At 35.0% G+C, this 22606-nt stretch overlaps 5 protein-coding genes across 8 annotated transcripts; 2 read left to right on the forward strand and 3 right to left on the reverse strand.

Moving 5' to 3' along the window:
• Nucleotides 1–86: 86 nt before the first annotated feature.
• LOC127243396 (ATP-dependent 6-phosphofructokinase 3-like) lies at nucleotides 87–4663 on the forward strand. Of its 3 annotated transcripts, XM_051263387.1 has the most exons (15): nucleotides 87–224; nucleotides 312–431; nucleotides 1648–1694; nucleotides 1787–1826; nucleotides 1924–1986; nucleotides 2070–2207; nucleotides 2468–2626; nucleotides 2714–2767; nucleotides 2836–2904; nucleotides 3066–3195; nucleotides 3309–3562; nucleotides 3638–3680; nucleotides 3759–3913; nucleotides 3989–4106; nucleotides 4252–4663. In XM_051263387.1, exons 2-15 carry the CDS (start codon nucleotides 339–341, stop codon nucleotides 4392–4394), a joined length of 1506 nt encoding a protein of 501 aa, XP_051119344.1. In that variant the 5' UTR covers nucleotides 87–224; nucleotides 312–338; the 3' UTR covers nucleotides 4395–4663. The 3 variants fall into 3 exon arrangements, with proteins under 3 accessions (XP_051119344.1, XP_051119343.1, XP_051119345.1); XM_051263386.1 differs by having other exon boundaries at nucleotides 87–431; XM_051263388.1 differs by having other exon boundaries at nucleotides 87–431; nucleotides 4229–4384.
• A 333-nt stretch (nucleotides 4664–4996) lies between these two features.
• On the reverse strand, nucleotides 4997–7781 carry LOC127243456 (serine/threonine-protein kinase Aurora-1). Its single transcript, XM_051263479.1, has 9 exons — nucleotides 7645–7781; nucleotides 6858–6977; nucleotides 6421–6567; nucleotides 6242–6337; nucleotides 6051–6146; nucleotides 5855–5951; nucleotides 5659–5776; nucleotides 5496–5568; nucleotides 4997–5382 (listed from the first exon to the last, which is right to left on the reverse strand). Exons 1-9 carry the CDS (start codon nucleotides 7678–7680, stop codon nucleotides 5281–5283), a joined length of 885 nt encoding a protein of 294 aa, XP_051119436.1. The 5' UTR covers nucleotides 7681–7781; the 3' UTR covers nucleotides 4997–5280.
• A 3527-nt stretch (nucleotides 7782–11308) lies between these two features.
• LOC127243448 (zinc finger CCCH domain-containing protein 23-like) lies at nucleotides 11309–12722 on the reverse strand. The gene has a single exon (XM_051263467.1). It carries the CDS (start codon nucleotides 12543–12545, stop codon nucleotides 11478–11480), a length of 1068 nt encoding a protein of 355 aa, XP_051119424.1. The 5' UTR covers nucleotides 12546–12722; the 3' UTR covers nucleotides 11309–11477.
• Nucleotides 12723–15992: 3270 nt separating this feature from the next.
• Nucleotides 15993–20782, forward strand: LOC127243466 (clathrin interactor EPSIN 1). Of its 2 annotated transcripts, XM_051263500.1 has the most exons (12): nucleotides 15993–16165; nucleotides 16283–16334; nucleotides 17027–17106; nucleotides 17217–17295; nucleotides 17463–17546; nucleotides 17692–17837; nucleotides 18022–18234; nucleotides 18390–18538; nucleotides 18861–19054; nucleotides 19374–19752; nucleotides 19976–20189; nucleotides 20415–20782. In XM_051263500.1, exons 1-12 carry the CDS (start codon nucleotides 16125–16127, stop codon nucleotides 20422–20424), a joined length of 1641 nt encoding a protein of 546 aa, XP_051119457.1. In that variant the 5' UTR covers nucleotides 15993–16124; the 3' UTR covers nucleotides 20425–20782. The 2 variants fall into 2 exon arrangements, with proteins under 2 accessions (XP_051119457.1, XP_051119458.1); XM_051263501.1 differs by lacking the exon at nucleotides 20415–20782 and having other exon boundaries at nucleotides 15994–16165; nucleotides 19976–20397.
• LOC127243555 (uncharacterized) lies at nucleotides 20454–22228 on the reverse strand. Its single transcript, XM_051263642.1, has 8 exons — nucleotides 22190–22228; nucleotides 21968–22054; nucleotides 21639–21866; nucleotides 21214–21416; nucleotides 21127–21154; nucleotides 20882–21028; nucleotides 20505–20800; nucleotides 20454–20460 (listed from the first exon to the last, which is right to left on the reverse strand). Exons 1-8 carry the CDS (start codon nucleotides 22226–22228, stop codon nucleotides 20454–20456), a joined length of 1035 nt encoding a protein of 344 aa, XP_051119599.1.
• Between the last annotated feature and the right edge of the window lie 378 nt (nucleotides 22229–22606).

The raw sequence follows: 22606 nt of genomic DNA on the forward strand, positions 1-22606 counted from the left end.
TCACTAAGGCCAGTCCGACCCGGTATGAAATGGATCAGGCCCGCATGTAAATGTGTTGAGCCGACGGCAGGAAAATAGAAGCGGCCGGTGTGGCCCATCGCCGTCGGACCGGACACCACAAAAGCAGCAACTGCGATGCACGCGCCGCCTGTCTTCCCAGCGTTCCTATTTTTGGCAGCTGTTCTTACAATCACTCCTACCATCAAGGGCGCACGTCAAGATCCGTAGCCATTCTTTCCATTTTTAATCAATAGTTGCAGTGCGTGCATTTATCCATTTGCTGCTCATTTTGCCTTCGGCTTGTCATCCAGAATAAGCTGTGTCTCGTCGGAGAAATTATGGCTGGTTTGCAGAGCAAGGTGGTTAAAGGAGACTTCGGATACGTACTCGAAGATGTACCTCACCTCACTGATTATATCTCGGATCTCAAAGTACGTTGCATTTTTATGTATTTTTATCTGATTTTGTATTGACTCTCAATTGTTACATGAATGTGCGGTTTCCACGGTCTCCGTATGTCCACACGCTACGTGTTTACCGCGCCCGTTTTTGATTTGCTGCATCTCACTTTGCCTCTTTCTGTGTTGGTAATGCGCATTTGATTGATATTTATCGACGTTATGCTAATTCATGGAGTTTATATCGTTCGGTAGAAATTGATACGGCCGTCATTCCTTTGCATTCATTTTCCCTATCTGTTCATGTTCTTAGTGCCATAAAGTGTTTAATTCAGAGTTGCTGGCTTATAGATTGTGTACAATTCTCATGGATTTTGCACAATCTGTTTTCCTGGAAGATTTGTTTTCAGTTTCTTACTACTGTATTGGTCTGAATGTATAGATTTTGGTTTAAGAATATCATTTTTGGAGAATTGATTTCACATCTTTGACAGTAACGGCATAATGATTCATTGAAGTGAGGTTTTTTTTTTTTTTGATCGGACAAGTGAGGCTATTTTGATAGTTCTTTCTGGTGTTGGAACTCCCTCAAAAGTTGCACCTTTTTGTTCATTGCACTCCTGCAAGAATTATTTATGTGAATTCGTTTGTCGTATTGCTGATTGTTTGAGCTTATCTAGTTTAGTTAGTTAGCATTAGTGTTTTAATGATCTATTGTCAAAGCAAGCTAAAACGGCGAATTTACATAGTACAATCTTCCCCAAATCCTGCAGCTCGATGTATCCGACTACAAAAGCTTGAGTTGAGCATGCTTTCTTGTGAAAACTTATGTTAGCAAAATCAGGCCTGAGTTCATCACAAAGATTCCGGACATCTACTTGTTTAATCATCCTCATAGAAATAACCGATACTCCAATATGCACTCATCCCTCACCTATTAGATAAATTGCACACTTTCTTACATTTTCCTCGGTGCATTGATCAAAGGTTGTCTCATGTTGGTTTAGTTGTGGTATTTTTGTTAGAAGTTCATGAGGAGATACAATGGTGCTTTATGGGATTTTATAAATTATGATTCCCCTGTTTTCTATTTATTACCAACATAGGACCCTTAAATGCAAATTTATTCATAGACTTTTGTCTTGTTCTTGTCAACCACCGTTGTTTCTTAGCTTTTGCAATTAATACGTTTTTGTCCTTAGCAAAAAGATTTTGATACTGCCATCTAAGTTAATTGTATTTTTGTCAGACATATCCCAATCCGCTGGACTCCAATCCAGCTTATTCAGTTGTCAAGTAAGTTGATCTTCTTCTCTTTTCCTTCACTCCCTATATTAGATGTTATTACTTCATAATTACAAATGAATAAATTGTGATGTTCTTTTCAGGCAGTATTTTGTCGACGTGGATGATACCATCCCCCAAAAGGTTACTCCCACTTCAGAACTTGTTTTACCATCAGATTTAGGAGTCATGTTTTTTGTTAGTGCATCCATTGTAACCGTACTTGCTGATACTTTTACAGATGGTTGTTCACAAAGAAACACCGAGAGGGATTCATTTTAGGCGAGCCGGACCTCGTCAGAGGGTATATTTGCTGTCTCCTCGTGTTTGGCTATTAGGGTAGGGTATTCACAAACGAATGGTAAAAATTACATCTCATGGATGCAGATTTATTTTACGGCAGAAGAGGTACGGGCTTGCATTGTGACATGCGGTGGTTTATGTCCGGGGCTAAACACAGTGGTCAGGGAGATTGTTCACAGCCTTGATTATATGTATGGAGTCAACAAAGTTCTCGGCATCGATGTAAGTTAGTTGCTCGTTAATATTAACTGCAGTAGTCACTATTTCTACCCACGATCTATGAAACAAGCCCAAAACCTCAGTATCAAAACTACGACTTTATTTCTTTAATGTAATGCTCGTACTTCTGTCATCTGCATGACTGCATCAGCAATTTTAGCTGGTTTAAAACTTTCATATCTTAAAAGGAGCAGTTTCATTCAGTCGGCTGTGATAATTTGTTACATATTGTTGATCTACTAATCGAATGTAATTTTTATTAGGGGGGTTATAGGGGGTTTTACTCGAAGAATACCATAAATTTGACGCCAAAGATTGTCAACGATATACATAAGCGTGGAGGAACAATCTTGGGAACATCTAGAGGTGGTCATGATACTATGAAGATCGTTGACAGCATTCAGGACCGTGGAATTAATCAAGTATGCGTTAAGCTTCAAATGTTATTTGTTCCGTTTCCATCGGTGCACTCTTGTGTTGGTCGATGACGAACAGCATTTCTTGATCAGGTTTATATAATAGGAGGAGACGGCACCCAGAAAGGAGCAGCTCTAATTTACGAGGTATTCTTGTTGTGTTCTCGATAGCAAACAGCCCTTTGCCCCCAATACATCTAATTTTTATCGTGTAGGAAATCAGAAAACGAGGTCTTAAGGTTGCTGTTGCCGGTGTCCCCAAGACTATCGACAATGATATCCCGGTACTATTTTATTGAGTTCCTCTTTGAATGATTATCGCGAAAAATGTAACTTTTTGCATCTAAATAAATACTTCTGACAAAAAGATCATGAAAAGTTGAATGTACCGAAACTCTACCCATCTCTTTCGCCGTTTCTTACAATTGCACATCGAACTTAACAGGTCATCGACAAGTCATTCGGCTTCGACACTGCTGTAGAGGAGGCCCAACGAGCCATCGATGCTGCACATGTTGAAGCCGAGAGTGCAGAGAATGGTATCGGTGTAGTAAAACTCATGGGACGCTACAGCGGTAACATAAATATCCAAACTTGAAAATTTTCCAAATCATAATTATGTGGCTGTCCTGTGTCGTGATGACCTCAGGTTCCTCTAAATTATTCGAATTATTTATGGACGACTCAGGTTTCATTGCAATGCACGCCACGCTGGCCAGTCGAGACGTGGACTGCTGTTTGATTCCAGAGTCTCCCTTCTATCTCGAAGGAAAAGGTGGACTTTTCGAATACGTTGAGCGAAGGCTCAAAGAGAATGGACATATGGTCATCGTAGTTGCTGAGGGAGCCGGACAGGAGCTTCTAGAATCGAAAACTGAAAGGGATGCTTCGGGGAACAAGCTACTCCAAGATGTCGGGCTATGGCTCTCTCAACAAATAAAGGTTAAAGTCATGGAGATACGATTCTTTTTTTTTACATTGATCGATTTTTTATCGTTGAGTCTTGGCTTCCGACAGGAACATTTTGCAAAGCGGCTTCCCCTTACTCTAAAATACATAGGTACTTACTTACTATCGAAACTATTTCATCCAATTCATTACCATCCGACTTTGTGTAGTAAAGGTGATTTTCTTGCAGATCCAACGTACATGATCCGCGCAATTCCTAGCAATGCATCTGACAACGTGTACTGCACGCTCCTCGCTCAAAGCACCGTTCACGGAGCAATGGCAGGGTACACAGGCTTCACGACAGGGCTTGTCAATGGCCGGCATACTTACATTCCATTCAATGTAAGTTATAGTATATTATTTCGTACTTATGTTCGACCAAAAAAAACAATAAATGACATGTATGTATACATGCAGCGAATCACTGAAAAACAGAACAAGGTTGTAACAACGGACCGAATGTGGGCGAGGCTACTGTCGTCGACAAATCAGCCGAGCTTCATGGAATATAAGGACAATGGAGAACACGGTCCAGGTAATAACTCAAGCACGAACTGAACTAATACTAATAATACAGTGGCAATTTTTTTCGAGCGAGAGTGAGATTGAAAGAAAGATGATTGTATTGAGATTGAGATATACTACGACGTATGATAGATGTATTGTGTGGTTGGTTGTAGGAGGGATTTTCAAGGCCAAGGCCAAGAAGGCCGGGTCCAAGGCCAACAATTTGTTAGGGTTTACAGCTTCAACCAGTGAAATCACTGTTGGAACACTTGTTGTTATTTTCTTTGCTTGGAAGCTCTTTGTATCTTCCACTTGAGATTCTTTATTTATATTTTTCCCTTTTTTTGGACTGTTTATAGCAGCAGGTGGTTGTGATTTATTGTACTACTTGAGGGTTTCTTTTCCTTAGGGATGATCGAAGTTTTGAATTTGAAGTTCAGTGTGTGTGTTATTATGATCATGTCTTTTCCCTTTTTGATGAATGGAGGAGGTTGGAGAGTTGTTGTAACACATTTTTTATGGTTTAGGAAACATAAGATGTGAGCTTGTTCTGATTATCATTTGTATACATGACCTCTTGTAAAACTATATGTTTATGGATATATATATATATATATATCTAATGATTGAAGTAAATTAAATAAAATGTTCATTTGCAATGGAATTTACATTGAGAAGAAAGCATTTTTTATTTTTTATTTATTGGTCATTCTAAATTTTGAAGCATGCCTGGTTCTCTCAATTCTGTCATTCACCAAATCAAAAGGCAACAAATGATAATCAATGCTCAGATTCAATCCATAAGGGTGTGTTTGATTTGTGTTAAATAATCTTTGAATATGATGTTTTTGTAAAGAAGTTGAAAAAAAACATAATCTAATCTAAAAGTTGGTTCATTCTTAAAGAAGAATGATGTAAAAACAAGAACAACCACGCCTACCAAGTCACATATGAACCATATTCTAAATGTAAGAATAGCACATTACCAATTAAGAAAGAATTCCAAAGTCTACAACACCTCCAGGAGAAGATGATTAATATGGAATGAAAAAACAGACATAACAAGAAGACAACACAACACCACACACACACACCCCTCTCAGCCTGGCTACACAACAGATTATTATATATATATATATATATTGCTTCTATATTCTTATTAGATTCAAGAATTGGCTGGCGGCGCGAACCGTAGTTCATCATCAGCCCTTGAAAACTCCCGAGGGATCTGCGTATTGCACGATCCATGGATGTTCGAGCACTTTGTGCAACGGAAGACGCTGTGAGGAATCCTTCACCAGCATCTGAAGTAGGTGTAAATGAATAGAAACCACCCAAATTCGAAAATGCTGTTAGAAGTTTAAAATACGAAAGGACTAACACAAAGCACATGTTGTGCATTGTCAACAAAATTTACCTGACTTATGAGATCCTTGGCATAAGGTGAGACTATGGGTTTTGGAGGGAATTTCAAATCCACCTGAATAATCCTGTACAACACAAGGGGGTTCCAATTATTTTGTTCAAGTTGCAATTTAGTGGATCATGTTTATGTTGCTGTACTCAGTTTTATTACATACCTTCTGTAGGTGCCCGAATGCTCTTTTGCTTCGAAAGGAGGCACACCATATAGAAACTCGTAGCAGAGGACACCTAGGCTCCATATATCAACACTTGCATCATGCTCGACGCTCTCCACTGTTGAAATGTTTGAACAATGGTTAAAAAAGCAGCTGGAAATATGATGAATTAATCTTAAAATGGGAATAAACATACCCATTTCAGGGGGAAGATAATCTAGAGTTCCACACATAGTTCGCCTGCGATTAAAGGTGTGCACAGACCACCCGAAATCTGCAATTTTTAGCTCACCCTGAGCAAATTGGAAAAAGTCAGTAAATCAGGAGAATGCATGTAGTGTAGCATTTTTTGGCATTTGTACATAACTGGGAAGGGATTGTAGTTAGTTTACCTTTGCACCAACTAGAAGGTTCTCGGGCTTGATGTCTCGATGTATCACATGCTTTCCATGGCAATATATGAGGGCCCGAGCTAAGGATGCAATATACTGATGCATGTTCCAAGATTCACAGATCAGTATTGAAGAGGATAATTGATGAATGAAGAGGAGGGAAGTGTAATGAAGAGTGGATGATTACTCACAGTAGCAGCACGTTTCTCGCTGAAATATTTGCATTTCTGTAGCTGCTTGTAGAGTTCACCCCTGACAGCATATTCGAGAATCAAATAAACCCGTTCCTGCAGATGACACAGATTATCAGCTTAAGAGAAGTCTAGAAAAATTATTTCTGCAAATCTATCTTGAAAGAAAAGCCTCATGCCTGATCATAGAAGTAACCATATAGTCGCAAGATGTTAGGGTGTCGAAGATGGCTCTGTATTTCCACTTCACGCCGGAGCTGATGCTCAACCTGAGACTGTTTTAGCTGGTTCTTGAGCAATACCTTTAGTGCCACAACGTGGTTGCTCTGCTTCGAAAAAAGAGAGTATATATCTGTTAGACTTCAACATTACCAGTTATCAGATAAACATTTCCTCCATTTGAGAGACAAAAATGGAAGTTACAATTTCACTGTCTAATCCCATTTTATGTTACATTTGTTTTCCTGTTCCTAAGACATCAAGGATTACAAATCCAAGTACTCATGGTTCATGTGGAGCAACATTCTAAATCAAACAAGTTAGTACTTGATTCTCACATACAAACAAGATTTAGATGCCAATGGATTATAAAATCATTGGTGTGAGCAGTACTGACACTTTTTTCTCTGGCAAGATATACGTGTCCGAACTTTCCTCTTCCCAGAGGCTTGCCAACGTCAAAGTCACTGAGAGTCCACCTCTTTTTCTCTGTTGCTGCTGTGCTTTCTGAAGAAGCCTATAAGAAAAGAGAAATGATTGCATATATCAGAAACTAGTTTATGAGTTTTCAAAAAAGGTCAACTACAAGGGCATAATAAATTCTCTGGTTGCGAATCTACAGATTACCGCAAAAATCAACTATTCGTGGAAATTAAACGAATGTTAGATTTGACAAAAATGCAATTGTAGAATCCAGCTATTATATCCAACATATGCATTAGATCTATCACAACAATGTATAGATCGGCTTTCAGAACCGGTAAGTACACCATTTTCCAGAAAACACGCCCTAATTTTGACAACCATATCCCCTAAAATTAAATCGAGAGTATCAGCCTTAATTGAATAACAAGGTCATAATTGCAATGTCCGTGTTTCCCCTCTGCTTTTGAGAACATCTAAAATCAACAAATACAAGGGTTGTTAATCAACCAGAACGTTCTGGTTAATAAGTTATTCGTTCCAACCTCAACATCGCGAGAGGGTGAGAAACAATCCATAATGAAAGAAACGAAAATCTATAACGAGAGACATGCAGAAGAATGGAGGAAAATTAAACAAAGAAGCATCGCGTCTAATGCCTCGGAAATCGGAGCCTAATTGAAACAAAACATCCAAAATCATAGAAAAATCTTCCCCTAAAAAATTATAAATCCAGAAACCACCACAACAGGCGTTGTTACCTTGTGCTCCTGCTGCGATTCCATGTCGATCCCCATCTCAGAGAACGAAAAACACTGGCACACAAATTGAGAGAGGGAAAAGGAGGAGGAAGCCAACGGTGGGTGGGATGTGTGTGTGAGAGAGCCAGAAATCTTGCGATCTGATTTGAATTGAAATGCACAACAGATCTTTATTGTGTAAATGTAGCAACGGTCATATTACCCCCACATGAGGCACGCACTTCGCACGTGCCTTCGGTTTTCAATTTTTCTCTCGTAATTATAAATCTTATTTTTAAAATAAATATATAGAAATCGTATTATTATGAATTCATTTTTCGCTACTTAAATGAAATATATGTATATACAAATCAACATCTATTTTCAATTTTTTTTTTATTTTCTTTTTCAACATTGTCTAATTTTATATTTTTTTTTCTTTTTTTTCTTTATTAAATAAATATTTTACTGATTATTTAATAGCTAAACTTTACAGATGAGGAGCGTCGCTGGGCCCCACTAATTGCCAGTGGTTTGTTTATATGCATTTAGTAACTGATAAATTTTAATACATTAAAAAATGTACGGCTCAGATCACCTTATTGGGAGGTTTAAAGTTTTAAAAAAAAAAAAAATTAAAAATAGTATATCTAATATGATGTTTATAAAAAATTCATATTTGACATTATATTTTTTAAAATTTTAAATAGTACCAAAATTTCAAATATATGGTATAAAAAAAGAAAAATATTTACAATGATATGTTAATACTAAAAAATATTGTTAAAATTAAGTAAGCTATTATAATTAGCAATTACTCTAAATAGCCTTTCAAAAAAAAAAGTAGAAATTGGCTACAAACTTTAATAAACTTTGTATATTTGTTTAAATTTAAATTAATATATATATATATATATCATAAACACAATTTACTATATTTAAATATTTGCTTAAAGTAAAGTAAGTTGGATTGAGCGAGCAATAGCAACTTATCAAAATTGGGCCGGGGCAAAAAGAAAATTGGGCCATTCAAATTAAATAAAAAAGGATGGCCTGGAATAGAGAGGAATAAAAAGTACTCCTTTAGCTATAAAATTTGTTATTGTTAGTAGATGAAGCAATAATTATTTGTTTGCATATTTTATCTTTTATTTTATTTTATCTTCGTACTAGAATATATGGGTTTGTTTGGTTTTCATTTCATATTAGAATTTTATTCGATTAATATTTTAATATGATATTTTATAAATATATATATAACATATTTTTATTGAAAATTGTATTGATTGAACAAAATAATACTACATCCATTCCATAATGGGTATCTTGGTCACGACACAGGAATTTAAGATAAGTATAATTAGTAGATAATTAAAAATGTATTAATAAAAATAATTAATCTAATATAAATTATTATATATTAAGATTAAAATAATTCATTATTTTAATTAAAATTAAAAAAAATTAAATTAGAAAATTTAAAAGAATATTAAAAATGAATAATATTTTTTTAAAAAAAAAATAACATAAGATATAGAACGGACAAAAAGGGTAATATGGACATAGTAAATGGGACCGAGAAAGTAGTGATTATCACACACTCTATATATATATGTGCGCATATATGTATTTTAATTTCATTTTATAAAATATCAGATTTCAACATTAATTTTACTGAAGCAATTAAAAATTAAAATATATTTATAATTTTATACAATCAGTACAATCCAAGTGCTTAATCTGTCTTTAAAATTTATTTTATATTAAAAAATTTTCAAACTCAAAATATTACTAAAAGATCAATTAAGAAAACAAAAAAAAAAAGTACTTTTAAGTACTCCAGTACAGTACCGAACGCGCCCTTATAATTCACCCAAACAAATAATGATCACGACAAAATCCACCTAAAAAATTAATGCTTTGTTTAAAAAATCATAATATTTTTAAAAAATATAAAAACTCAAAATCAAACTTAAATAAACATAATAATCTTCTCCGAATGTCACAAATTATTAAAATTGAAAAAGAAAAAAATGGAAGAGGATAATATCGAATGGTACATCAGTACAGCAGTAGCACTAATTCCAAGATGAGAAGTACATAAAAGCAAGCAAAGTTCCAAGTGGCGTCCTTTTTCTTTTTTTCTTTTTTTTCTCTACGGTAGCAAGCATCCAATTTGTACCAATTACAACTCACCAAATCAAATAATTACGAAAGCGCCCAAAATTCCTGCAGCAGACAAAATTTCTTACCGAATGGACAACAAACATTAATTATTAATTATATTGTCTTGTATTATTATTGCTCGCACTTATTATCGTCATGGTCGTTGTCGCACTGTGGATGAATGCATGTATATGTATTGAATCGAATCAATACTGTATACGTAGAATAGACATATACAGAGGCTGTGCCCATTTTTGGAGCATAAATATATATATACTGAGACAGAATTACACTGGGATTTTGGAGTCTATATATATATATATACACAGAGACGGAACTACACTAGAATTTGGGGGTCAATATATATATATAGGAACGGAACTACACTAAAGTTTGGGGGTCAATTGACCTCCCAAATCTAATTTTTTTATAATTTTTTTAGTGTTAAAAATATTAATTTTATATATTTATATACAATTTACTTTCTCAAAATTATTTAAATTTATAGTATATAATTCTAAGTATTAAATAAACTATAATATTTTGTCCTCCAGGAATTTAAATGCTAGTTTGGTCACTATATATCTATATATTTATATTGGTGTAAAGCATAAATTTATAGTTGTGTTTGGATATTGGATCGAAAATTTAGTTGTTGTGAATAATAAAATTTAAAATTAAAATAGTTATTTAATCTGATATAGTTATATATTATATATCATATCTTTGACTCAATTTCGTTTATATTAGTCATGTGGAAAATAAAAGCATTGAATTTTATAAGACTTATTCAGTAATTTCATATATATATATATATATATATATATAGTAGTTATAATTGTTCATCTATTATAGGTGTGTTCTTGTATCTAGATAAATTGCTGATTAGGTATTAATGTTATATGTATTTATATTGAAAATATTATACATTTTTATTTTTTAAATTAAAACATGAATATTAATACTCCCTCCGTCTAAGATATCATGCCCACGTACCATGTCTACGTTGCCGTTTCTGTCCGTCCCATATAGCATGTCACTTCCTTTTTTTGGAAAATAATTTGTCTACAGTGTAACAGACACGGTATCTGAGTGAAGAAGTAATATATTATTTGTATCTACATATACTGATGTATAAATTGCAAAAGAGTGTGTTTCTTTACATAAAAAACTCCAAGTTTCAGCTATGTAATTTTGTGTTTAAAAAAAATATATATATATACATTTTTTTTAACAAAATATTCTATTATATATTATTTTAATATCAAATTCAAAAAAAACACTTCTCAAACTTATCAAAACTAAGAAACCCTAAATTATTTTAACATAGTGTGTTGAACTTATATAAACTATTCTTTGTGTACATTGCTAACAAAATATTAATGATATATTTGTATCAACAAAATGTTGTATAACGTTATTAAAAAAAAAAAATTGTATATAAAACTAATTTAAATTTATAAATTTTTAGTAAAATGTGTTGAATAGATTCTATATTTATACATATATATAGTTATTTTGAGTTATAAAACACTATAAATATACTTTAAAAATTATTTATATAATGCAACATAGCTGCCATACTCAAACTTATCATGTACAAAAAAAGAAAAACGAAATGGTTAATGAACTTGACCCGAATACCCATACTTACATACGTCCCTCTACATGATCATAGTACTCTCCACTTACTCTGGGCCGGGCCATTGAGAACCCGACCCGCCAACCGAGTTTTCCCGCACGAATCGGTCCAGTGAGTTCTCTTCAACGAGTTTTGCATATATCCTCTCGCGCAGCTGTTTCCCAGATTCTACCCTTTCCAAAGCCGGCTCTTCTTCCCAAGAAGATCCAAATATTTCAAATGGGCTTAGCCCGCCCCGAAATTGAGTCCGAACGGGAGTTGTCGGTAGGCTGGTGAATTTGGGTCGGGTTGTAAATGGACCCTGCCCGAGACCCCAACCCGGCGGGCTACCACTCAACCCGATACCCATTTTCTTCCTATTGAATTCGAGACGCCGCATCGACTCACTGAGTTGGTTAAGCGTCGGAGAAACCGGCGGCGATCCGGTCGCCGGCGACGATAGAGGAGGGGAGTAAAGAACCGGTGAGGACCGGTATAAAGGCGAACCGGAAGGTGTAGAAGCGAACGAATCCTGACCGAGTCGAACCGGTGACTCGTCGGAACTCGGTAGCACGCGGAGCTGCTCCGGCGTGTGAGCGAAAAAACAGACACGCCGGCGGCAGTGGATCCCGTCCTTGCAGAGCTGCGTACGGTAGCGGGAAGGATGAAGCCAGCACTCGAATACGCCGTGTGCGTAATCACACGAATCGCCTTTCTTACAAACTCCTTTCCGAAAATCAGGACATGAGCTGCCGGAATAGCTGTACCTCCTCGGATCGCGGCGGCGCGCCTTCTCGCCGGGATGCGCAAACGGACATTCAGTCCAATCGTGCGATCTAGAAAAACCGCATTTCTTCACCTTAAAATCGAACATCCGAAAGCTGTCACACGAAAACGCATCCACCGGAAAATCGAACTCCGAGCATCCATCCTCCGCCGGAACGGCGGCGTCCTCTTTGTTAGACGGCAGGTAGCGCTGCAGCGCCGCCAATACCTTTTTGTAATCTGAGGGAGCATCTGGACCGTTGATGGGAGAGTAAATCTGCGCCGTCGGATCCTCCGGGTAATTGTAATCCCAGGATGGGATTTGGACGGTCCGATTCGACCGTGTATGATCGCCGGTCATCATCATCATCTTTTCCTATTCTGCTTAAATGTATACTCGCATGCGGAGGCTCTTATATAAACTGGATTCCTAACCATCGTTAGACCCCCCACCTAACCATGGTTGGATTATCACATCCACCTTTTCACTTTCCTTAATTTTTTCTAATCCACTGTATAGAAACGGATAATTTTTTATTGCAAATTTGGAATATATCCCCTGTTATTTATTTAGTATCAAATTTATTGGATTAAATATTTTTACTTTCAATAAATACATTTTTTTATTTATTTAATTTTATTAGTGTCAATCCACACACCCAGTCCTCAGCCAAATTAGAATATACAGCCAAAACCCTAAATCTAACCTCAACATACTAAACCTACCCCTCAAATCCGCACTCACATGTCACAGCCAATTACCGACAAACAGGACTGGTGGGCCCCAATGAATTACGGATAAACGTAGCCTGTGTAACCCCACTCAGTCACAGGCAGGTGGAGTTAGCATAACTAGGTTGTCGTAATACCGGGTGGTCGTACAGATATTTTGGACTATTCAGCAGTAAAAAGTGAGGACACGTGGAAGCATACCAATAGCGCAACTCGTCGAACAGTTGGGGCTCATCATAGATACTCCCATTTCCTTGTGCTAACTTGCGCCTTTATCTACGGCCGCACCCGTACTGGGTCGTACGGAAACTAAGACAACCGCTTCGCTTGCCCTTTCCCAGGTATTTCTTAAAATTTATTTTAATATTTATCCCATTGTATAAATAATAACTTTAATCTTTAGTAATTAAAATGACTTTGAATATACTGAAAACAATAAATAATTTAACAAAACTCAATTTAATGTTTTAGGATAAGATCTAGACTTTCTCAAATACACTTAGGGGTGTGTTTGTTTGGGTTTTGGGGGAATTGAGTCCCGAGTCATCGTTCATGCCGTTAGATCGATTATATTGTTGATTATATTGACCATCGATACGCTAAATTCGAACAATCTTTATCAAAATAAATAATTTTATATTAATTTATTACTTTAATATATATTTTTATTATTAATCTCAGATGATAAATATATCTGATTTTTTTAACTTCAATAAAACTCCTCGGTCCTTCCGGGATATAACGCGAGCTCCGCTACTAGTATGGTTGGTTGTCATCTTCATTTGATTATATTACTTTTTATTTTGTATTTTGTGATTTGAAATTTTAAATAAATAACTATTAAATGAGTATAATTTATTGTATATAAGAAATTAATAATTCATTTCATATATATACATTTACTTTTATTATAAATTTAAGAAATTTGATGGTATTTTTTGTATATAGGAGTTTTCTTTTTTTTTTTTTTGGCTCTTATATTTGTTATAGTATTGATGCAAGAATAAATTTTAAAAATTTTGTAATGGACAAAAAAAATTTAATTTATGAAAGAGAAAATAATCATAACATTTTTTGAGCCATAGCCTTAAAACACGAACAATCCGATTTCAATTTATATTTAAATAGTATGACATTATATTTAAAATAATTCAAGAATAAAATCATATTACAAATACATATTTTTAACTGTGATTAGATTTTATTGAGAAATTTAATAGGACTTCATTTTTTAAATTTGGACCACTGGAAAGTCTTTTTCATTTGCTTCTTATCCGCATGAGATATTCTTCTTTTTGGCTCACGTTATAGAAATGCATGCATACAGAGTCTGTCCATTTTGTGCTTTTGGAATGATGTGTTCTATATATAATAAAAAACAATAATAATAATATTTTTTTATTAAATTATTAATTTTTTTGAATAAATTTAATATTACTTTCGTTGGGCTATAACTTATAAGAGTCATATTTATTTTTTATCATGTTGATCTTTAAATATTAATTATTATATCGAAATATATAACAAATTAAGGAAAAACTGACAAAAAAATATATTTATTTGTATTTTATGATATTAATATGATGACATTTTGTATAAAAAATTATATTTAATGTTAAATACAATGATGCAAAATGTAAATATAATATTTACAAACAGACAAATGAAGTAGCATATATATGTTCTTCATCCGCCAATTTTAACTTATTTTTTTTGGTAAATTTACAAAAAAATAAAACTTAAATTGACGGACGAAAAATATACTCCATTCGTCCGACTCTAAGGGTTCCATTTATATTTTACGTCATTGTACTTAACATTAAAAATATTTTTATATTTGTATAATATTTTACACAAATGTCATTACAATAGTATTATAAGACACTAATAGAAATATTTTTGTTATTTTACCTTAATTTGTACTACGTTTCCATATAACAATTAATATTAAATATTATAACGCAAAAAATAAATGAAACCCTTAGAGTCGGATGAAAGTAATATTATATATTGTGTAAATAAATCCACTTACGCCATCTCCAATCACACTCTATTTCTCCCGTCCCAACTCCATTTCTGCCGCCACCTAGCTCCAACCCAACGCCATTTGCAACACCATTTTGTGTGTTTGCTACAGTGCAAAATGGTGTTGCACTGTAGCAAACACCATTTATGGTGTATTTGTTTTTTTTTTTTTTATGTAATTTTTTTAATTTTTAAAATTATAAATTTGATTTTTAATTAATTTTTATTTTTTAAATTTTAAAAAAAATTATTTAAAATTATAAAAATAAAAAGTTTAAAATAATAGGAAAAATTGAATATTTGAAGAATAATAGGAAAAAATAAAGTTATGGTTGGAATAAAATTACCGTAGCAACTGCATATTTGGAGATAAAATTGGATAAAATAGAGTTGATGGTTGAAGATGACTTTAATTGTATTAAAAAAAAAAAAAATGTCCCGTAAAGAATGACCCAAGTGCCATAACCGGTGGAGCCTTGTTGGGTTAGGTTATTGGACCACTAGACCTAAACTCACATATTTTATATCGCATTGGACTATTATTAATTGGGCCTATATGAACTCACGTTGTATATAAGCTGATACTAACAGGTTACGATATGCACCACATTGTAAAAGTGTATTTTTACTCTAACAGGTTATCCTTTTAATTATTTTTAAAAATTTTATTATAAAAAATAAAAATTATACGGTCACATTAAAATTCATGTCCATATCATATTTTTACATGAAAAAAAGAATAAAATTTATATATTTCATACTTCTATTATACTTGAATTTACAAGTATTCTACTTTAATATAAAAATTATATTATTATTTCTATAAATTTTCAATACTATTTTTATATAAAAAAAATATTAATTATTTTTTAAATTTCCGTCTTAAAAATTTTTTAGCATAGAAAATTTAATATTATTAGTTATGAAATTCTAAAAAAACATACAGTCACGTTGGGCTGGGATTTTTTGGGTCGCGAATTGAAACCCCTCACCACCCACCGTCGGGTCGGGTCGGGTCTATCATTTGTAATCGATTGTTTTTCATCTTATTTACGCAGAGGTCCTTCCCCAACCGCAGATCGCAAATCGATCCTGAAAAGCGATTCGTTTCAGCGAATACACATCTCTATCAATCTCAAATAATTTTACTTGATTTGCTGCTGATCTTGTATCCAATTTGGCAGATCCAGCCATGGATCTCATGAAGGTCTTCGATCAAACTGTTCGCGACATGTACGATTTTTTTGTTCCTTCCGCACTCATCTCTGTCGTTTTATTTTAATACAGCAGTTTACTGATCTTATCTTGGGAATTCACTGCAATATTTGATGCGTTTTTCTGCAAATATAGAAAGAGGGAGGTGAATTTGAAGGTTTTGAAGGTTCCGGAGATCGAGCAGAAGGTAATATAATAGTATTGAATCATATTTAGCTGAAGTTTCTGGCCTTCTTTTATTTTATTTTTTTACGAATTAAAATTGTGAATTCAGTTCTTTATATTAATGGGTTATTGTTGCTAGGTCATTAGATTTGCTAATTTTGGTAGTATGTGGTGTTTTGGTCGATTAGGAGATTGTAATGAGATAGGGAGGAGATAATAATAGCCGTGTACAAAGTAGAGCATGAACTTTTTTAAATCTGAAATCCTGTTGGTGTGTGAAACTATCTGCTGATTTGTGATCATATGGATTGAAATGATGAATGATTGGTGTTAATGATCTCCAGCCACTGTTTATTGGAACCTTTGTGAGTGATGAAACCATTGTATTCTGGTAAAGTATTTATTCATTACAAAATCAGGTTATGAAAATTCACTACTAATCAATCCTTTTGTGCATCAAATACATTTTTTGTGGACAATTTTGTGTTATATGACTGTAGGAATAACATTTATCTTATATACGATGGCGCCCCATTCTAATTGCGATGTTAAGAACTAACCTGTAAAGTGTTGTAAAAATTTAAGAAAGGAATGACATTTGGCCAAGCATCAATAACTGAATGTTGTTGGCAACCGTTTATATTTGATTGATATTAAGGACACATACATTTTGTTTTCGAATGAAAGAATTTTGACATTTCTTTTTATAATCAGGTTTTGGATGCGACAGATGATGAACCTTGGGGTCCTCATGGCACAGCATTGGCAGAGATAGCACAGGCAACAAAGAAATTGTACTTTCTATAATTCATATTTTTCATGCTTGCTTGAGTTTATAATCTTCTTTGATTCAGGTTTACTTAAAGCGACCTGATTTCCTTTCCCTATCTTATATCTTCTGCAGCTCTGAATGCCAGATGGTTATGAATGTTATCTGGACTAGAATAACTGAGACAGGCAAGAATTGGCGATTCGTCTACAAGGTAGAAGTTGCAAATTTTGCTTATTTATTCATTGTGTTTCACATCCCCCTATGAGAAGACCTGACATCTGAACTTTTTATTACGTTTATTCTTATATTAATCTATATTCATTTCCTGTTTTGGTGACATTTAAGATATGTGTGAACTAACATTTTATTTTTCGCTAGGCCCTTGCTGTTATAGAATATCTGGTGGCACATGGTTCTGAACGCGCAGTTGATGACATAATAGAACATACATTTCAGATTTCTGTATGTTAGTTATCTTTCTCTTTGTAATATATATTTTGTAGTTACCATACCAAATTTTACTGATGTTATCAGATGTAAATGGTGTATTTTATCATTTCTCTTTCTATTCTTACTGAATGTTTGTCTTCCCATTTTTATTTTTCAGGCTCTTGCGAGTTTTGAGTATGTTGAGCCAAGTGGAAAAGATCAAGGAATTAATGTAAGGAAAAAGGCAGAGACCATAGTGAATCTTCTCAACAACAAGGACAAAATACAAGAAGTCAGGAATAAAGCTTCTGCAAATCGTGAAAAGTAAGTTTATTCTTAGGGTATGTTACTTTGATTTATCATTTAATATGAAATTATAACATTGATATCAACATCAAAGTACACGAAACCTAGTTGTTAATCTTATCGTTGTGGACTTCCATATTCAAAGGTCCAACTGTCATGAGTAATTAAGTTTTGATTGTATGAACTTTGTATCTCGTATCAGATATTTTGGGCTTTCATCATCTGGAGTAACATACAAGTCTGGTGCAGCCTCATTCAGTAGCAGTAACTTTAGGAGTAATGATCGTTATGGAGGATTTGGTAGTACAGGTGACAGTGAGACATTTAAAGATAGTTATAGGGACAAGGATCACTACGGTGATGATAAATTTGAGAAGACTACCAGAACAAAGAAAGAAACTTCTCGCTATGGCAGGTTTGTGTTGTCACATCTTGGTGTGCAGCATAGCACATAGAGTTGCCTTATTTTCTCTGACTAAATAACACTGAAAAAATACATATAAGAAACACCCCACAGTGCTACTTTAGAGTTACACTTCTAACAGCTTTGAACTGTATACTTTGTTGCAGCAATAAACAGGATTCTCATGTAACCGAAGCATCAGAAACATCAAAAAAATCCAGCAAGTCAGATAAATATGATTCAGTTCCTTCACAAAATGCACCTTCTGGAAACGATGATGATGATGATTTTGATCCTCGGGGCACTGCAAATTCTAGTAAGCATTTTTTTTGGGTATATTTTAGTGATACAAAATATGAACTTTAAATTTTTGGACAACTGAAATGTGGACGGGGTTTGGGAGATACCTTATAGATGTACATATCATCAATTTTGGATGCAACTCTGTTCATGAAGGTTGGGGCAACATTTGAGTTTTTACATGAGTAGAATTCATTGTGATGAAATGTTTTGGAATTGACTGTAGTAACATTCGCCTTTGCTGGTTTAGCATTCTTGACAGGCTTGTTACCTTGGCCAAATGCTATTCTACTTAACTATGTTTGTTTTATATAGTTCATTGTCTTTGCATTGCACAGATAATTCTGCTGGAAGCAACCAAGTGGATCTTTTTGGGCAACAAAATCTTGTTGATCTATTGGATATTCCAGCATCTGTTCCAACCAATAACTCCACTAATTTGGATAATGATTCATCAGAAGATTTATTTGCCAATGCGGATTTTGTATCGGCAACACCACAACCCAACGCTGGGACTAGTACTGTCCCTCAGGTAAGGCTTCCGCCAGCATTTTACTTAGCAAGGCCCTTGGTGCTTTGAGTTTGGAAACATAATGAGCATAAAGCTTTACTGAGTACATAATTATGTGTTTTAGGGCTGGGAATTCCTATTTTGTTCATGTGTCTTCTGAGCATATATGAGTGCCGTTTTAGAAAGCCCTGAATTGGAAAGGGTGGTTCTTGTGCATCGGTCTGTTGTTGGGAATCGGAGATCTTGTCCAGATTTTGTTTGCTCTTCTAAGTAGTTCTTTTCTAACCAACTAATCCTCACAATAACTAGAAATATGGTTGTTCACTTGTCCTTACTGCAGACCAATGTTGATCTATTTGCTTCCCAGCCGGCTCCTTCCATTTCGTCCACAATAGATTTTTTCGCTGCACCTGGTCCAGTTCCCCAGCCTGACAATAAGGCTTCAAAATCTGAAGCAACTAGCAGTGCTTTTGATCCATTTGCTGCAGTTCCGTTGAATAACTTTGATGGGACTGACCCTTTTGGCCCGGTCTCTTCTCAGTCGAATCCTTCATTGACAGAAGCTTCTAGAAATTCTTCTGATGGTGGGAATCCTGGGAACATAAATGGATCTTCAGTTGAAAACAAACCTACAGTCAAGAAAGATGGATTTCAAGTCAAATCTGGAATATGGGCGGACTCATTGAGCCGGGGATTGATCGACCTAAACATTAGTGCACGTAAGTATAAGTTCCCTGTGTTCATACTGCATAATTTTAGACCTTGCTGTAAAATCTAGAATTATCTGTCGTGGACCTAGACTGTTATAAAGGTGAATGGTGATTAATGTCTGTTTAAATTTCTTAACCATAGCGATATCTATCGTGTTACCCATGTAGCTTAAGGACCTAGAATTTTACCGGGCTAGAGTTTAATTTCTTGTATGCTTATTCATTTCGGCAGCCAAGAAGGTAAACTTGGCAGATGTTGGCATTGTTGGTGGGTTGGGAGATGGGTTTGATGAGAAAGACAAGGGACCGATGCCTACATATTCCATGGGAAGAGCTATGGGCATGGGACAAGGAATCGGTAAACCGGGATTCGGTTCAGCAGCAACCGACGATGATTTCTTCTCTAGCCTAAGCAACCAGCAACACCAATTCGGAAACTTCCAGAAGTGAGCAAACTTTTAATTTTTGCAAACTATATTATATACGCACATATCTATCTATCTATAGATGTTTTTTTATGGTTGTATTTGTATTGGATAAATGGTGTGTGGAGAGATGCATGCATGTGTGATTCTTTTATATACTTTTATCATTGAGCTTTGTTTGTATTGATTACATGATATGATTATAAATCATTTAACAATTTTATTTTTCCTTATTTAATTAATTAGGGGCACATAGGATTCCTACCAGGGCCTCCATAGTAAAACTCAGGATCTTCAACATAGTCATGCACGTACATGACATTGTAGCAATTGTACTCATCCGAGTATGCATTCACCCATTCTGGCCTCACCAACTCCCCATTGCCCCTCAGCTCTCTCATCCTCTTCACACATCCCGACGTTGCGAAAATGAAGTCCGCAAACCGGCCACTCCCCATAGCTGTCGCCGTATGTGGGACCCCACCCGCCCCACCCACCCTCGAGCTATAAACTTCCCCGCCCCATTGCGCGACTTCAGCGTTGTGCTTCAACATGTCCATTAGTTCGGCCGGAAAATACCCAATGTTGGTTTTTTCGCCGTATTGCACCCACCAGTTGCTTGTCGTGAGATCCTATATAAAATTTTAGTTAATCAATTTTGAGATTGATAAATGTTTAATGATCAAATTTAATTTTTTAGATAAAAAACATACCTTGTGGATGTAAATGGTGATTTGAGATGGAAGTCCGGTTGGGCTGGAGACGGGATATAGTGCAGCGCCAAGTGCTATTTCGTTGCTTGTCTGAATAAATCCGGGGCACGTCAGGTCAAAGCATCCTGTTTGGTTCGAATCATCTGCCTGCAAGAGCAAGGTTGATTCATGTTGCTGTTGAAAATAATTTAATTTTTAATTAATTAATCAAGTAATGATGCTGACATTGTTTCTTGAGAACTTACAGTCCAATACACAAACACTCGGGTCTGTCTGTCTCCATACACCTTGGGATTAACCTATATACATATATGTATGTACATAATTAATACATATATATATATATGATGATCGTAGATGAAAGAATAATTACAAGTAAACTTACAGCCCACCCGGATTGGACCATTTGATAGTGGTTGGTTAACGCCACACGAGACGTGCTGTACTCGTCGTCCCACTCCACCTTGGGATTCCATACCTTTATGTCTCCTTTCGCCCCAAAATATGCGTATCCCTCTGTGTGCAAGATTGCCACCTACAAGTCGAGGAGATGTAGCTCAAGCGGTTAAATATTCATTGATATTCTTAAGGTTGAGGGTAGAGTGCATGAGTATTACACACATTTGAATCTACCATATCCAGTGTTTTGAATCTTTTATTCGAATAATAAAAATTACTAACGTCATATATTTGAAGTAAATAGCTTAGAGACTAAAGTCACATTCTTCTCTATGTATGGATATAAGTATACACTAACCGAGTGGTTCTTTTGCATAAGATACAATTCCTTGCTTTCATTCAACGACTTGTCGAACTTCCAAACTTTCGTCTCTGTCCTAGCTTTGGACGGTGTATTAATCTTTTTCATTCGCCGGATGGGGATGGTGCCCTTCGGACAACTTCCCCTTCTCCGCCATATTTGTGCTGGTATTGTTGCTGCAGGATCTTGACTTCTTTCCTCATGCATTTCCTCACTGGGATTCAACTGGAAAAAATGAATGATTTTCTTACAACATAGTTTCATTAGCTAATGTTTGTCTCAATGAATCCATGCCTTATTTTCGGATAGTGTGAAAATACATGTACCTGGATTTTGTGGCCCTTTAAAGCCGGATGATCAAAGGCAGGCTGCTTGAACATGTCCACGCAGTCGATGATATCGCCATCTTCGCTCTATCGAATAAATTTATTGCATAGTTGGAAAAAGAAGCAAAAATTAAAAGAAAAAGAAAATGTTTGCAAGAGTGAAAAGATTGAAGTAATTAAAGAATGAAAATTGTGTAGGAATGAAAGGTTATTTAGGTGTACCTTAATGGTTCTAATTGTGGTGATAAGTGAAGTGACCATATTGGCTTCTAACAATAACAACAACACTATCACTGGACATTGTAATAGTTCCATTTTTTGAGGTTGTCTTTATTTATTTATTTGGTTATCTATTTATATGTAGTGAGTTCAAATTGTGGTTTTGCAATTGTAAATATGGAATTCTGTGCTTTTTGTATGACTTACTTTCCAAATCATCATATTGTTGCCATTTGGGGATGTGAACTGTGTAAATGTGGTATGGGAAAGGAGAAACTGAACCTTCAAACTAGGAAACACGACTTTAGTTGCTACCGATTGTGTGATTTTTTGGAGGAGAGAAAACGTTAACGACTTTGCTTAGAATGGAGGCAGAGCAAATTAAAGGGAAGTCGTGTTTTTCAAGTTTAAACGGTAAAA

Source organism: Andrographis paniculata, unplaced genomic scaffold, assembly GCF_009805555.1.
Source record: "Andrographis paniculata isolate CXL003 unplaced genomic scaffold, ASM980555v1 Contig95END, whole genome shotgun sequence".
In the NCBI taxonomy this organism is placed as follows: domain Eukaryota; kingdom Viridiplantae; phylum Streptophyta; class Magnoliopsida; order Lamiales; family Acanthaceae; genus Andrographis; species Andrographis paniculata.

Coding starts and splice junctions, on each gene's coding strand:
- LOC127243448 (XM_051263467.1), bottom strand. CDS start 12,545: ATGATGATGATGACCGGCGATCATACACGGTCGAATCGGACCGTCCAA.
- LOC127243456 (XM_051263479.1), bottom strand. CDS start 7,680: ATGGGGATCGACATGGAATCGCAGCAGGAGCACAAG. Junction 5,952..6,050: donor ACCTTCTAGTTGGTGCAAAG/GTAAACTAACTA, acceptor CAATTTGCTCAG/GGTGAGCTAAAAATTGCAGA. Junction 5,777..5,854: donor TTATCTTCCCCCTGAAATGG/GTATGTTTATTC, acceptor ACATTTCAACAG/TGGAGAGCGTCGAGCATGAT.
- LOC127243555 (XM_051263642.1), bottom strand. CDS start 22,228: ATGGTCACTTCACTTATCACCACAATTAGAACCATTAAG. Junction 21,417..21,638: donor TTATGCAAAAGAACCACTCG/GTTAGTGTATAC, acceptor CTCGACTTGTAG/GTGGCAATCTTGCACACAGA. Junction 21,029..21,126: donor GAGTGTTTGTGTATTGGACT/GTAAGTTCTCAA, acceptor TTGCTCTTGCAG/GCAGATGATTCGAACCAAAC.
- LOC127243466 (XM_051263500.1), top strand. CDS start 16,125: ATGGATCTCATGAAGGTCTTCGATCAAACTGTTCGCGACAT. Junction 17,107..17,216: donor GCACAGGCAACAAAGAAATT/GTACTTTCTATA, acceptor TATCTTCTGCAG/CTCTGAATGCCAGATGGTTA. Junction 18,235..18,389: donor GAAACTTCTCGCTATGGCAG/GTTTGTGTTGTC, acceptor ACTTTGTTGCAG/CAATAAACAGGATTCTCATG.
- LOC127243396 (XM_051263386.1), top strand. CDS start 339: ATGGCTGGTTTGCAGAGCAAGGTGGTTAAAGGAGACTTCGGATACGTA. Junction 2,768..2,835: donor GAGCAGCTCTAATTTACGAG/GTATTCTTGTTG, acceptor TTTATCGTGTAG/GAAATCAGAAAACGAGGTCT. Junction 3,914..3,988: donor ATACTTACATTCCATTCAAT/GTAAGTTATAGT, acceptor GTATACATGCAG/CGAATCACTGAAAAACAGAA.